The sequence below is a fragment of the Camelina sativa genome, chromosome 6 (assembly GCF_030686135.1).
Source record: "Camelina sativa cultivar CO46 ecotype springtype chromosome 6, ASM3068613v1".
NCBI classification, from domain to species: domain Eukaryota; kingdom Viridiplantae; phylum Streptophyta; class Magnoliopsida; order Brassicales; family Brassicaceae; genus Camelina; species Camelina sativa.
The window spans coordinates 14,498,218-14,514,081 of NC_141885.1; the positions used below are offsets into that span (position 1 = coordinate 14,498,218).

The window sequence follows — 15,864 nt, forward strand, 5'->3', positions numbered from 1 at the left end:
GGCGTGGAGTTTTCAGCGTACAAAACAAAAAAATGTAAAACACAAAGGTGCAACAAAGCTTCTTCAGTAGAAAACGTATGAATAATATTCTCTCCGTTTCAAAATATAAGATGTTTTAGCCAAAACATGCATAATAAAAAATGTTTACTTTTAAAAAGTTTAACCAATCAGAAACAAAACTGCATAAAATAAATAATAAGAAAATATAAAAATAATCTAAAAATTGCTTCAAAAATTAAAAACATCTTATATTATGAAACAAGCAAAAACCTCTAAAAACATCATATATTATGAAACGGAGGGAGTATAAATTTTAATGTCAGTTTCCTCAAGAACAACACCCTTTTTTCGAACAAACACTTCCATTTCACGTTGAGGAAACGCGATTAAAAGATGCAAAGACGGGTTTATTGCAAGTAGTGTTTGGACAGTTTTTAAATGAACTTTATGAACTCCAGAAGAAATTGGAGTTCAAAGTGTGAAATTGTTGTTTTTGTGTTGATCACAACATTTCTTGAGATTTTCTGACACAACGGCTCACTTTCTTCTTGAACTCGTCTCTCTTCTCTCTCCATTCTTTCTGCAAGAGGAAAAACACAGCGAGAATGGTTAAACGAGCGCAACCTCTAGTACATAAACCATATGCAAATCCAATGAGACGCAGTGTATAAATCTCATGAGATTATAGCTAACCGATAGAAAAATATACTCACAGCAGCTTCAACGTTTGCTGGAGATTCATCGTTTGGACCAGAGAGCATTGATATGATACTCAACATAATACTCTCAACCTGAAATAAGCATTGTGTTTTCAACTCATCATCAAATCTAAATGACATGATTCTTGTTCTTTAGAAAGTGAGATATGCATTTACAAACAATCATCATATTGGATCATTGTTAAAACGTACTGTGTGAACAGGTGTCCAACGCTCGCTAGCAAGCTCATACCCGCTCGGATCATCACCAGGAGGATGTAGAATAGATATACAAACACGCCCATCAGGATAAACTACAAAAAACCATAACAGAAACAAATTTCCAAATAAACACCTTAGCTATATCTCAAAACAAGATCAATGTCCAAGAGAAAAAGAACTAACCATTCGGATGCCAAATATCTGAAGTAAACCGCACAGTAGGTGGGCTATTAGGATAGTTTTGTGGGAATGACATAATGGCATTGAAAAAACCTCCTTCACTGCATTCATAAAAGTTACATAAAACTCAATAAAGAAACAGATATATAAAGCAATTCAATTTCAATTACAAAACAACAACAACAACAACACTACTCCAATGTATTTACAACTAAATCGATCCATTCAAAAGCTCAAAATCACAAATGGATCATCGAATCAAGAAGATAGAGAAAACGTACTAGAGAGTATCAGGAGGACCGATGATAGTAACGCTCCATTCGAATATATTCTTTTCATCAACTAGACCAGCAGAGAACCCATCTACAGGATGCTTACAAAGATCTGGAACACACAAATCGAATTCAATAACAGAGAACAACAACAAGAAACAGATTTGGTTAAAGAAAGATTCGCGGAGGAGATGGTACCTTTGAGCTGTTTCTGAAGAAGAAGACACGCTTGTGAGGTCATGGTGGATGATTTTAGAAATCGAGCTTGGAGCTTCCCCAGTGATCTGAGAATGAGAGAGATTGGTAAAATTGAATTGAGAGTTTTTTTTATTATATCGATAGAGAAAGGTTTTAGAAAAAAAAAAAAGATGGGATTTTTTTTAATTTGTTTTTCTTTTTTTTGGTTGGCATCGATGTTCATCAAGGGGAACACATGCGAGTGCAGAGATCTGCTACGGACGTGTCTTGTCTACTTTTTAAGATTCTATCCAATAGAAATTGTAATGTTTTTTGGTTCAAAGGTAAAAAACCAAAGTGGCCGACTAAAATCTTTCATTCACCTTTCGTGAACAACTTGCTTCTCTTTTCGTTCATTTCATACCTTGTTTAGTTGTTTATATATATATTTTTGCTAGCTAGGTACCACAAACAAAGAAAATTATGAAACAAAATATTCAAAGTTTTAATCAAGTTTCTCCTCGAAAATTAACCTAAACCCTTGACATGAGACTACTAAGTCACAAGTATTAGTAGTACCAACATAAAGCATTCCCATGGGTTTTGAATTTGACATTCATTGTTTCCCTGCTTTTTCTCAGGGATGATGAAGACATATTCCTGTTTTACATCTATGTACCACCAAGCCTGAGGTTTCTACGCTTCCCAACTATGAAGGTGAAGTCACCATTACTTTGCTCATGAAATGTCACTCCAAACTAGAAGTCTGGTGCATATACAGTCTTTAATTGTCTCCATCTTTATTGATATATATGGCTCTCTCTCCTCCGACATGCAAATACACGTTATAAATATATAGTTTGTTTGATTTGTGTTTAGGCTTTCTGAACAAACGAAAAGAACAAACGAAAAGAACAAACAAGAGCCGAGATAATTGAGGGTAGCCCTCGGCGTTCGGGTACCCGAACCCGATCGGTTTCGGATCTTCGGATTTTCGGATCTTTAGAAATAGTACCCAATCGGGTATTTTATAGAAGCGGGTCGGGTTCGGATTTTATCCAATCAGTTTCGGATAATTTCGGATACACCTGAAGTTCGAAATGAATGTCGGATACCCGATGTATCTCGGGTATTTTTATCCGAAATTGATAAAAATACCCAAGAAATTGGCCTAAAAACCCGAACTCATAGTATAATACCCGAAGCATAATTAACTTAACTATCGAATATCAAAAATTTATGAGAATGAATAGAAATGAAAGTAGAATAACATAAAGATTGAAGTTCTAAATTCTGAAATTTGAAAGAGAGAAACAAGTAGAGAAAGCTAAAGTCATCTTCAAATATCCAAATAGACCAAAACACATAGTCCACACTCCACACTCCAGTCTCAAATCCAGTCTTCTACTCCACTTCTTCACATTCAAATTCTGAAAATAATCAAAGAAAACATTACAAACAATAACTAACTTGTCAGTAAGTAAAGAGATAATAAAAGTTACCTTTTGAAGCTCATCTTCAAACTCAACTTCTGCCAGAATTTGTACATTTGTAAGCACCTTTTCTTCAAACTTATGGGCTGTTATTGGAGATGTAATTTCTAAATCCATATGGAATTGTAAATTCTAGAAATCAAAACACATGGATTTTGAAATAACATGTTTTATCCTTGGATTTGAATCCTTCCATTTTACACTATCAAATCCATTTAAAACATAATGTAGATTTTGAAATCCAAGAACAAATCATTAAATGAATAACATTGGAATTTAATAAGTATTTGTAAATCATAGAACCAATAACACATAATTTTGATAAGTATTTTAAAATCAATGATTGAATAACACATGATTTTTGTTTAGATTTCTAAATCCATTAAAATCATAGAACCAATAACCCCCTCTTAATGTCTTGTTATAACCATTGTTCAGTACACATCAGAACCTCCACCATGTACTGCGTTAGAAAACTTCTATATGTATCTATTATCCTACCACTAGTACTAAAAGCACTTTCAGAAACAATAGATGATACTTGCATCGCAAATAAATCCTTAGCCATATGAGATAGAACAGGGTACCTTGCACTATTGACTTTCCACCAAGAGAGTACATCATACTCAACTCCCATCATCAAATCCGGATTCTCAACTTCTTCTCTCAGATATGTATCCAATTCATTAGTATCTCTAACTCCAATAGTTCTAAGCAATGTATCATATTTCTGCTCCATCGGGTTGTATCCATCAAACTCATCTTCGAGTGAGTCAAATACATCTTGATGTCTCTCTCGAGTACTTTGAGATGAGCATTGAGACTGAGTTTGTTCCGTAGATGTTGCTGCTTCTGCATATCTTTCACTATACTCCTGATACATATCATGCAATATAGCCTTAACTGAATCTTTCATCGCCACATCTTCTACAATATCTACCCCATACAACAAGGTTGCAAACTGCATCTTTTTCTCGGATCAAAAACACTAACAATGATCAACATCCTATTAATGTTCTTCAAGCCATCCCAATACTTATCAAATTTTTGAAATATTTTCTCAATATTTATCTTCACATCTTTATCCCCAGTAGCACAAAGTAACTGAAGCTTTATAGCTATGTTAACTATTTCACCATAACATTGATGTGCATTCATAGTTGTAGAGGTGGATACTACCAATGTAGCCTTACAGAAAACATTAAGGAACTTAACTAACCTCTCAATTTTACGCCAATCCGAGGTTTGAGGAGGTCCAATCCTTTTTACACCGTTCTCATACTCCAAGAAATGATCATTAAAAGGCTTATCTTCAAACTCCATTTTATCAAATGCGTCTTTGAACTTAACTGCCCTTGTCAGCATCAAATACGTTGAATTACATCTTGTTTGCACATCTAGTGGCATGTTACCCCTTGTGAATCTAACACCTTCCACTCTTCGCTGAAACGCCTTTCTTCGGATTGGTCCTGATCTGACATAGGAGATGCCATTACGGACTGTAGTCACACTATCATCGATTTCAGTCATCCAATCTTTCACTATCAAGTTTATAATAGGCCTGGGCACTAATACCCGTTACCCGTATTCGACCCGTTACTCGGTTTGTACCCGTCCCGAAAAAGGGTACCCACAACTTTAGGGTCGAGTAAAGGGTATTATAATTATATTACCTGTGAATAAGGGACGAATATAGAGTATTAGTCTAGTTTTCAATACCCGTCCCGTTACTCGTCCCTTTACCCGTTTTGTTACCCGACCCGTAAATACCCTTTAATATTTTGTATTATTATTATTTATTATTAATTTATAAATATATTATAGAGTTAAAGTTAAAGCCTAAGTTCAACTTAGTCTAACTGAAAATGATATATACGACGTCCAATTGAATTAATATTTTATTTTTATTTTTTAAGTTTGTAATTTTGTAATTTTCTAATTTTTTCTTTTAGGATTTTGGAATATGAAATTATTATTGCGATTATTGACAATTTTTTTATCGGATATTCATTTTTCCGGGTAAGAGTAAAGGGTCGGATGATATGTTACGGTTTTGACTCACTTTGACCCCGTTTATTTGATAGTTTTGTAGTTGTTTGAGTCCTTTTCAGGTTATAATAAGAGGCTAGGAAGCTAAAAGCAAGGATTGGAACAGCAGGAGCAATCAGAGTAGAAAGGAGTTGAATTGGAGCAGAAAAGCTGATTTTAGACCCAGGAGCACATGCTCCCGATTTCCGAGCACATGCTCCCAACTCTACGGTTTCATGACGACACGTGGCAAGCATCTAGGCGCCGATTTCCTGCCTAATTCCCCTTATTTTAGGCGATCCTTTGTGAGAGAAAGAGGGCTGAGATCGCTTTTTAATAGGGAGATTTGAATTTGGAATCTTTCCTTATTTTTCTCTACTTGTATGCTATTTAACCTAGGGTTTTAGGGGAGAGATACTTACCTTTTCTTTTGGTTTTTGGGGGAGCGACGTTTTGTGAGGGAGAGGAAGAGCGGCTACGTTAGAGAAGCGATTCTGAACCCTTGTGATTTTTATATTTTTATGCTATTGAATTTCTCATCTATGTTGGCTATTCATTTCTCTATGTCTGAGTAGTTTTCTTTGCTAGATTTGGGGTTTCAAAAGGGGTTTCATGGGTTAGCAACAGAACACAAATAGGGCTTTATATAATCGATTGTCTTCACTATTGTTAGACTTAATGCTTAGGTTGATTTGATCACCCAATCTATGATTCTAGGTTTATCTATTCATCAAAAGTGTAATAGGTTGCTAGAAAAGACATTAGTGGGCAAATTATCCTAGACCTGTGAAAGTTGATGTGTAGGTGATTTGTGAACTTATCATTCCTGTTCTTTAATGCTTGTCTGCGATTCTGGGCTCAAACGACAGTTTAGGGTTTATGGACCGCCGAGCATGTGCTCCGGATGTCTGAGCATGTGCTCCGCGTTTCCGCACAGAATCGATCAGATAGAGTTATTGATACCACGACAGTGGATCAGTTTATATTTATGTTTGAGTTTTAGACTGGTACTTAATCTATGCCCTGAATAGTTGTTTAGTTGCTATCTCTGAAATTCCCGAGAATTACCCCTGATCTAGTGTTTTGCTTATTGCCTTTTTATACCGTTTTAATCGCGTTACTGTTACCAAACAAACCCAACTTTGAATTGTCTTAGCTTGAAATTGAACCAATAGAACCATAGAGTAAAACTTGGTCTTCGTGGGATTCGACCCCTAAGTACTACTTCTTTGCTGTGCACTTGCAGTAGGAAAATAGGGTTTAAAACTCTGTGTATCATCGGGTATTTAAAGGATCAACTATTCTTTTCCGGGTACCTGTTTTTCCAGGTACTCGTTATTTAAGGGTCGAGTACAAGTAACTTTTTTCTATTACTCGTTAGGGTCGGGTCGGGTCGGGTCAACCGTCCATTGGGGACAAGGACAACCCGCATGTGTTCTACACCAACCGAGCGGCGATTGTTCCTCCCACCATCCAGAGACAAGATTTTGAGATCAAGCCACAGATGATCTCTCTAGTGAAGCAGCACCTATTTCACGGTCTCCCAGCTGAGATTCCGATGGACCACATCGAGAATTTTGAGGAGATATGTAGCACCACTGGTTCAAATGGGATACCGCCAGACTTTCTGAAGTGCAAGCTCTTTCCCTTCTCTCTTGCGGATAGAGCTACACGTTGGCTGAAGTCATTGCCACCTGGGTGTCTGACATCATGGGAACAGTGTAGATCAGCGTTTCTGGACCATTTCTACACCAAGGCTAAGACCGCTGCCCTGAGGAACAAGATTTCATCGTTCCAACAGCACACTGGAGAAGCCTTCTGCGAGGCTTGGGAGAGGTACAAAGAGTACCGTAGAGAGTGTCCGCACCATGGATTCAGTGATGAACAGATTCTGGGCATTTTCTATGATGGAGTTAACTGGGACTACAGAAACGCTCTCAACTCGGCCAGCAATGGGGATTTTATGACAAAGTCTAAGGAAGGAGCATATCAGTTGATTGAGAACCTAGCTGCAAGCTCCAGCAACAAGGCTCCTGAGTATGACAGGTCCGTGAAGGTCAACAGTGTCGATACGCAAAAGATTGACGAGTTGACAGCCAAGGTGAACCTTCTTCTGAAGGGGAGCCAGAAAACTGTCCATTTTGTCGATGAGACTGGAGACATGCCGCTAGCTCAGGAGATTTGTGATGGAGAGGATGAAACGATGGAGGTTAATTATGTGAGTGGGCAAGGTTTTGTGCAGAACAGGGGTTTCAACCCGAACTACAGAAGCCATCCGAATTTGTCCTATAGAAGCACCAACGTGGAGAATCCTCAGGATCAGGTGTATCCGCAGCAAGGAGCTCATAATCAGATGGGTTATCAGAAAACCTTCTCAAACAACTTCCAAGGCAAACAGTTTGTGCCCACTCAAAACCGTTTCCAAGGGGGGAACCAGCAGGCATATACAAGCGCTCAGCAAGCACTGCCTTTCACCAACCAGCAGTTGGGATCTTCATCTGCTAGCAGCTCTCAGGATGAGCTGAAAAACATGATGCAACAACTCTTGGTGAATCAACAAAAAGCTTCAGTGGAAATCAACGCTAAGGTCGATACCATGTACAATGACCTTAATGGGAAGTATGAGGCAGTAATGTCACATGTGAAGAAGCTTGATGTTCAGGTTGCACAGACTGCTGAAGCCGTGAAAAGAACTTCTGGGACTCTGCCCGGAAAAGGGGAAGCAAACCCGCGGAACGAGTATGTCAATGCGATTGAGCTAAGGGGAGGAAAGAAGTTACCCCCTAGAGAAGCACCATCCGCTAGGCTTGACAAGGGCAAGGGTATTGCTGAAGAATACCTTCCTCAACATGCTGCTGAGACTCCACCGTTGAGTCAAAAAGAAGCCGAAGCATCCGGCGAGCATGTGCTCCCACCCAGCGAGTACGTGCTCCCGACTCCCGATCAGACCGTTCCTACTGAGGTACCTCCTGCACGCGTGTACACCCCTAGGGTTCCTTACCCTGTTCCTCCTAAGAAATCTCGCAAGGATTTGGAGGATGCAAAGTGCAAGGAGATGTTGAGAGAATTGACGGTAAAACTACCCCTAGCTGATGCTGTTCAGATGATACCTTCTTTGAAGAGATATGTGAAAGGGTTAGTTTCTGGGAGAGTGTCAGAGGAAGAGAACGTGATGATGGTTTCAAGAGAGTGCAGTGCTGTGCTGCAAAACAAAGTGCTAAAGAAGAGAGATGATCCAGGGCGATTTGTCTTATCCGTGAGAATCGGTAAAACGATTTTTGCAAACTCCCTCTGTGATCTAGGTTCCAGTGTGAACCTTATGCCATATTCAGTGGCTAAAAGGCTGGGATACACGAAGTTCAAGTCTACACGGATTTCGTTAGTATTCGCGGATAGATCCACCAAGCGCCCCATAGGAGTGTTGGAGGATTTACATGTCCAGATAGGGGACACGCTTATACCAGCAGACTTTGTGGTTCTGGAACTTGAAGAAGAACCACGTGACCCCCTGATCTTAGGTAGATCATTCTTATGCACAGCTGGTGCGATTATAGATGTGCAAGGGGGAGCGATCGATCTCCAGCTGGGGGATATGATCGCAAGGTTTGAGATGAATAAGCTGCTCAAGAAACCTATGATAGATGGTCAGACTTTTGTGGTTGATGATGGTTCAGAGGTTGCACATGAGGTTACCGATGAAGTTCTCACTCTCGACCCGTTGGAGGTTGCCTTGACAAAGGCAGAGGGTAAGTATGGATTCTTGAATGAGGAACCTGATGGTTTTACACGCATTTTGGATGCAGGTACACGGTTCCAGCAACTGGTAGCTTACGCCAGCCTAGACGATGAGAACCAATCAGGGGAGGAATCCGCCGAGGGAGCACCTGCTCCGGATTCCGGAGCACATGCTCCAGTAAAGTCAGCGGACAGTCCTTGGAGCGAGTTAAGAGCTCCAAAGGTAGAGCTAAAACCACTTCCAGCCGGGATAAGGTACGCGTTCCTAGGTCCTAACTCTACATACCCCGTGATAGTGAACTCTGAACTAAACAATGTAGAGACCGCTTTGCTCCTTTGTGAACTTAGGAAGTATAGAAAGGCTCTAGGGTATTCACTAGATGACATCCCAGGAATCTCACCAGATCTTTGCATGCATAGGATACATCTAGAAGATGAATCAATGACTTCGGTAGAACATCAGAGGAGGTTGAACCCGAATCTAAAGGATGTTGTTAAGAAAGAGATAATGAAACTTCTAGATGCGGGTGTAATTTATGCTATTTCTGATAGTTCCTGGATTAGTCCAGTTCATGTAGTCCCTAAGAAAGGTGGAATTACAGTGGTTAAGAATGATAAGGATGAGTTGATTCCTACTAGGACAGTTACGGGACATCACATGTGCATAGACTATAGAAAACTTAATGCTGCGACCCGTAAGGATCATTTTCCTTTGCCGTTTATTGATCAAATGCTTGAGAGATTGGCTAACCATCCTTACTACTGTTTCTTAGATGGCTATTCAGGTTTCTTTCAGATCCCAATCCATCCCGACGATCAAGAGAAGACCACATTCACATGTCCTTACGGCACCTTTGCTTACCGCAGAATGCCGTTTGGCTTGTGCAATGCACCAGCGACCTTCCAACGATGCATGATGTCCATTTTCACTGACCTGATTGAGGATATAATGGAAGTTTTCATGGACGATTTCTCCGTCTATGGGAGCTCCTTTTCCGTTTGTTTGTCTAATTTGTGCAGGGTGTTGCAGCGGTGTGAATTGGGAGAAATGCCACTTCATGGTCAGAGATGGGATAGTGCTGGGACACAAGATTTCTGAAAAGGGGATTGAGGTTGACAAAGCCAAGGTTGAGGTGATGATGAGTTTACAACCGCCTAATTCGGTAAAAGGGATCCGCAGTTTCCTTGGTCACGCCGGTTTCTACAGACGGTTCATTAAGGATTTCTCCAAGATAGCAAGACCACTTACCCAGCTGTTGTGTAAGGAAGTGAAGTTTGATTTCGATTCTGCTTGCTTGGAAGCCTTTCACACGATCAAAGGAGCTTTGGTTAGCGCTCCGGTTGTGCAACCACCTGATTGGGACCTTCCCTTTGAGGTTATGACTGATGCGAGTGATTATACCGTGGGAGCGGTTCTGGGACAGAGAAAAGACAAGAAGCTGCACGTGATATACTATGCCAGCCGCACCTTGGATGAGGCTCAGTGCAAGTACGCTACAACCGAGAAAGAACTTTTAGCGGTTGTGTTTGCTTTTGAGAAGTTCCGATCATACCTTGTTGGTTCCAAAGTGGTTGTTCACACTGATCATGCAGCATTGAGGTATCTACTGACCAAGAAGGATGCAAAACCAAGGCTACTCCGTTGGATTTTGTTGCTTCAAGAGTTTGACTTGGAGATTAAAGACAAGAAGGGTATTGAGAACGGAGTTGCAGATCACTTGTCAAGAATGAGGATAGAAGAAGAGCTACCCTTAGATGATAGCCTTCCTGAAGAACATGTTTACTCGATCGGCATCTTTGATCCCGCCGAGCACATGCTCCGCCTGGGAGCACATGCTCCGAAAACCCCGTGCAAGGCAATCGATACCAACAAACAGCCGAGTTTTCCTTGGTTTGGAGAGTATGCAAACTACCTAGCAGCAGAGAAAGAACCTACTGAGTTTGTGGGGAACAAGAAGAAGAAGTTCCTAAAAGACATAAGGCGGTATTTTTGGAAATGCCACTTCATGGTCAGAGACAAGGGAACATCAGCAGGAGGAATGAAATGCCTCAGAATTTCATCTTGGAGGTTGAGGTATTTGATGTTTGGGGAATTAACTTCATGGGACCTTTCCCGAACTCATTCGGCAATGAATACATATTGGTGGCTGTCGATTACGTGTCCAAGTGGGTAGAAGCTTTGGCCAGCCCCAATAATGATGCAAAGACCGTGCTCAAGATGTTCAAGTCGGTTATTTTCCCACGGTTTGGTGTCCCACGGGTAGTCATTAGCGATGGTGGATCGCATTTCATTAACAAGGTCTTTGAGAGTCTTCTCAAGAAGAATGGAGTGAGGCACAAGGTTGCCACCCCTTACCACCCACAAACAAGCGGCCAAGTTGAGATCTCTAACCGGGAGATTAAGAGCATTTTGCAAAAAACAGTGAACACAGCAAGGAAGGATTGGTCTCAGAAGCTAGATGAGGCTCTATGGGCTTATAGAACCGCCTACAAAACACCCCTGGGGACTACACCGTTTCACTTGGTGTATGGTAAGGCGTGTCACCTTCCTGTTGAGCTAGAGTACATGGCTGCTTGGCCAGTGAAAATGCTGAACTTTGACACTAAGAGCGCCCATGAAAGGAGGAAGATGCAACTGCATGAGCTAGAGGAGATTAGGCACCTCGCCTATGAAAACTCAAAACTCTACAAGGAGCGTACCAAAGCCTACCATGACAAGCGGATCCTCACTAGGACCTTTGCTCCTAATGATCAAGTCTTGTTGTTCAACTCTAGGCTGAAACTGTTTCCCGGAAAGCTAAGATCACGATGGTCCGGACCCTTCACCATCAAGGAGATTAGACCATATGGGGCTGTTGTGTTGCTGGACACAAAAGGAGGAGAATTTGTGGTGAATGGACAGAGGTTGAAGCCATATCTTGCTGCCTCTGAGCACGCAAGGGGTGAGACCGTCGCCCTAGGCGATCCTCCTACTGCCTAAGGAGCTTTCGAGTCAAGCTAATGACTTAAAAAAATCGCTGGGTGGGAGGCAACCCACCAGGTATATATTGCTGAGTTTTTCTTTTTCTTTTTAGGATTTGTTTCTTCTCTTTTCGGTTTTAGGAATATTGGAAGAAGACGCGGAGCACATGCTCGCAGGACGCGAGCAACCCGAGCACATGCTCGGCGAACTGAGAACCAAAGAAAAAGAGAAGAGCGATTGGGCCAGGCGATTCCGACGCCTGATCGCGGTTACACACACCATCATTGTCCTATCCGCCTTATTTTATTTTCATTTTTATTGTTATCTTTATTTTTCTTCTTGTCTAGGTCTCTCTTTGGCTTATTTTCACACCGGAGACGGTGTGAAGTAAGTCCGGGGGAGGGTCACCTATGACATTTGTTTTCTTTATTTTTCTTTTTATTGAGTCAGTTTGTCATGTGAGTCGAACCAAAAATTGTGGGAATTAGGACCGAAATCTGTGATGTTTTTAACCATTTGTGAGTTTGACCGTTTTTCCTAGTGACCATTGTTGCAGAACTAAGAGTACAGAGACGAGCTAATACCTCTTCACATTCGGACCCTTCTCCTGGCCAGAAAAGCTTCATCCCATTAAGGTTTCACCGGAAAGACTTAGACTCTACTTTATTGGAACCTAACCGGATTTAAATTCTTCTCGTTTTGGGCATTAGGATAGGGAACGTGTCACATATTCAGGACTTCTTATTCATTTTGCCAATCTTGTTGATCCTGAATAGCTAGCTCGTTTTAAGTTAGTACCCACCCCGAGCCTAACCTCCTTTCAAACCACTTGCACTTGTATTTTTGTTTTCTCATTCTGTGCAGCTATGTGCAAAACGGTCGGGGAGAGCAGGACTGACACAATCTCTAACTCGCTCTTGCTGGAGAACCAAAGAGGAAAGAGCCGGACGGACAGAGCACGTGCTCCAACCCAGCGAGCACCTGCTCCGAAATTATATACATCCGAGTCCGCGAGTTGTTTTGAGCAGAGAGAGAGCCTAGGATACGGTCCGCATGCTCCAGGGGCAATATCAGAAGAAGATCCCCCATCATCCTTCATATGTCTAAAAAAAAAAAAAAAACGTTTAAGGATGATGGAAAGGGACCAGAGCTAGAGTTACACACCCCCGAGCATGCGTTATACCCTGAGGAGAAAAGAGAGTCTGAGTTTGAGAAGATAAGAAGAGGAGAGTGATTAGAGGTTGTGGACATCAATGAGTCCACTCTCCCTTACCATTTTGTGCGATATCCTGCATCTCTTTCAAAGTAATGGTAACCCCTAAACACTCTATAGCTCCACCATTAAAACAGCCTTTTATCTACCAAGCCTCGATTTCACTAGCTTAATGCCCTTAATGAGAAGCTCACGCCAATTTTAATTGAATGTAAAGAGTCTTTGTCTGGAAAGTGATCTTTTTCTGGGTTTGATTGCCAATTATGGTTCTGGTTTTGGAGATGTTTGCTGGAGAAGTTTTTGGTGAGAATCGGTATAGCTTGTTCTAACACATGTGGTCTGCAGGTCATGGTCTACTCACGGTTTCTGAGATTTTTGCGAGTTCCCACCTAGGCTCTCTTGGCGCTTGGTTTGAGTTTGTTTAAGGACAAACAAAGATCTAAGTCTGGGGGAGTTGATATGTTACGGTTTTGACTCACTTTGACCCCGTTTATTTGATAGTTTTGTAGTTGTTTGAGTCCTTTTCAGGTTATAATAAGAGGCTAGGAAGCTAAAAGCAAGGATTGGAAAAGCAGGAGCAATCGGAGTAGAAAGGAGTTGAATTGGAGCATAAAAGCTGATTTTAGACCCAGGAGCACATGCTCCCGATTTCCAAGCACATGCTCCCAACTCTACAGTTTCATGACGACACGTGGCAAGCATCTAGGCGCCGATTCCCTGCCTAATTCCCCTTATTTTAGGCGATCCTTTGTGAGAGAAAGAGGGCTGAGATCGCTTTTTAATAGGGAGATTTGAATTTGGAATTTTTCCTTATTTTTCTCTACTTGTATGCTATTTAACCTAGGGTTTTAGGGGAGAGATACTTACCTTTTCTTTTGGTTTTTGGGGGAGCGACGTTTTGTGAGGGAGAGGAAGAGCGGCTACGTTAGAGAAGCGATTCTGAACCCTTGTGATTTTTATATTTTTATGCTATTGAATTTCTCATCTATGTTGGCTATTCATTTCTCTATGTCTGAGTAGTTTTCTTTGCTAGATTAGGGGTTTCAAAAGGGGTTTCATGGGTTAGCAACAGAACACAAATAGGGCTTTATATAATCGATTGTCTTCACTATTGTTAGACTTAATGCTTAGGTTGATTTGATCACCCAATCTATGATTCTAGGTTTATCTATTCATCAAAAGTGTAATAGGTTGCTAGAAAAGACATTAGTGGGCAAATTATCCTAGACCTGCGAAAGTTGATGTGTAGGTGATTTGTGAACTTATCATTCCTGTTCTTTAATGCTTGTCTGCGATTCTGGGCTCAAACGACAGTTTAGGGTTTATGGACTGCCGAGCATGTGCTCCGGATGTCTGAGCACGTGCTCCGCGTTTCCGCACAGAATCGATCAGATAGAGTTATTGATACCACGACAGTGGATCAGTTTATATTTATGTTTGAGTTCTAGACTGGTACTTAATCTATGCCCTGAATAGTTGTTTAGTTGCTATCTCTGAAATTCCCGAGAATTACCCCTGATCTAGAGTTTTGCTTATTGCCTTTTTATACCGTTTTAATCGCGTTACTGTTACCAAACAAACCCAACTTTGAATTGTCTTAGCTTGAAATTGAACCAATAGAACCATAGAGTAAAACTTGGTCTTCGTGGGATTCGACCCCTAAGTACTACTTCTTTGCTGTGCACTTGCAGTAGGAAAATAGGGTTTAAAACTCTGTGTATCATCGGGTATTTAAAGGATCAACTATTCTTTTCCGGGTACCTGTTTTTCTAGGTACCCGTTATTTAAGGGTCGAGTACAAGTAACTTTTTTCTATTACTCGTTAGGGTCGGGTCGGGTCGGGTAAAGGGTATGAAAAAATTCAAGGATACCCGTCTCGTGCCCAACCCTAGTTTATAATATGGCCAGCACACCTCATATGCATAAAATCTCCATCCATAACCAGAGAATCCTTTGACATCTCAGAGAAGCTACATTTAAACTAACTCAAAGCATTGCTATTAGCAGTAGTGTTATCAACAGTGAGACAAAACACCTTCTCTATCCCCATTCAGCAAGACATTCTAGTAGTGTATTTATGATTGTCTTACCTTTGTGATCTACCACATTCTTAAACCCAATGATCAGCTTCTTCAATCGCCAGTGTTTATCAATATAATGCGCTGTGATAACCATGTAGCTTGAACCTGTAAGATTAAAAAATAGCATTAAGTATAGCATAAATAAGAATAAAAAGCTAAGATCAGAATATTAGTTTAAAAAAAATTGCATGTTACCGATGAAACCCAAATGTCAGTGGTGATTGAGACTCTTTGCTTATTAGCCAGAAACCATTGTTTAAGAGTTGCCTTCCTCTCAACATACATTTTAACAATGTCTCTTGTTGCTGTCCTTCTTGAATGTGTTTTATATAAGTTTACCTAAATGAATAATATATAAGAAAAAAAATTGATTAAATCAAGTGTAAAAGAAACATGTATTAAACCACAACACATAAGAAAATACTAACTAAAATACTAGCTAACCTTTTCGCAAAAGAATTTCAATGTCACCCCTTCAACAAAAGACAATGGCAACTCTCCTATCACCAACATTTGATTACACGCTTCTCTGAAAACATGCTCAGGGACTTTTGCATTTTGTAAATTTCCTTCCTTATTAATCATTTGTTGTCCTCCGGTATCATCTTGAGCTTCTTTCCATGTCTTGTGTGCCTTACATATTTTCATATGATTCCACAATTTCTTCGTCCCTGCTTTTGTATCACATCCTAAATCCTTTCCACAATAGTTACACTTACATCTGTTACGGCTGCCTGATAATCGTGTGAAATGGGTCCATACACCAGACCTTGTGTCTAGTGTCCTTGGTGTCTTGTTTTGCT

At 40.6% G+C, this 15,864-nt stretch overlaps 1 protein-coding gene, 1 non-coding gene and 1 pseudogene across 3 annotated transcripts; 1 reads left to right on the plus strand and 2 right to left on the minus strand.

The window, feature by feature from the left end:
* Positions 1-267: 267 nt before the first annotated feature.
* On the minus strand, positions 268-1,960 carry LOC104790868 (ubiquitin-conjugating enzyme E2 13). 2 transcript variants are annotated; one of them, XM_010516665.3, is made up of 6 exons: positions 1,571-1,960; positions 1,382-1,484; positions 1,104-1,201; positions 912-1,012; positions 714-791; positions 268-580 (listed from the first exon to the last, which is right to left on the minus strand). In XM_010516665.3, the coding sequence occupies exons 1-6, from the start codon at positions 1,791-1,793 to the stop codon at positions 503-505; spliced, it is 681 nt and encodes a 226-aa protein (XP_010514967.2). In that variant the 5' UTR covers positions 1,794-1,960; the 3' UTR covers positions 268-502. The 2 variants fall into 2 exon arrangements, with proteins under 2 accessions (XP_010514967.2, XP_087309138.1); XM_087453012.1 differs by having other exon boundaries at positions 694-791; positions 1,571-1,810.
* Positions 1,961-6,838: 4,878 nt separating this feature from the next.
* Positions 6,839-6,945, minus strand: LOC147942585 (small nucleolar RNA R71). Its single transcript, XR_015560579.1, has one exon. It is a non-coding gene; the product is annotated as a small nucleolar RNA R71 (small nucleolar RNA).
* Positions 6,946-7,423: 478 nt separating this feature from the next.
* Positions 7,424-11,785, plus strand: LOC147942586 (uncharacterized; annotated as a pseudogene).
* The last annotated feature ends 4,079 nt before the right edge of the window (positions 11,786-15,864 follow it).

What these genes read in the sequence shown, in the direction of transcription:
- LOC104790868 (XM_010516665.3), bottom strand. Translation starts at nt 1,793, where the DNA reads ATGAACATCGATGCCAACCAAAAAAAAGAAAAACAAATTAAAAAAAAT. An exon ending in GGTCCTCCTGATACTCTCTA is followed by an intron (nt 1,202 to 1,381) that starts GTACGTTTTCTC and finishes TTATGAATGCAG; the next exon opens with TGAAGGAGGTTTTTTCAATG. An exon ending in CAGCAAACGTTGAAGCTGCT is followed by an intron (nt 581 to 713) that starts GTGAGTATATTT and finishes TTCCTCTTGCAG; the next exon opens with AAAGAATGGAGAGAGAAGAG.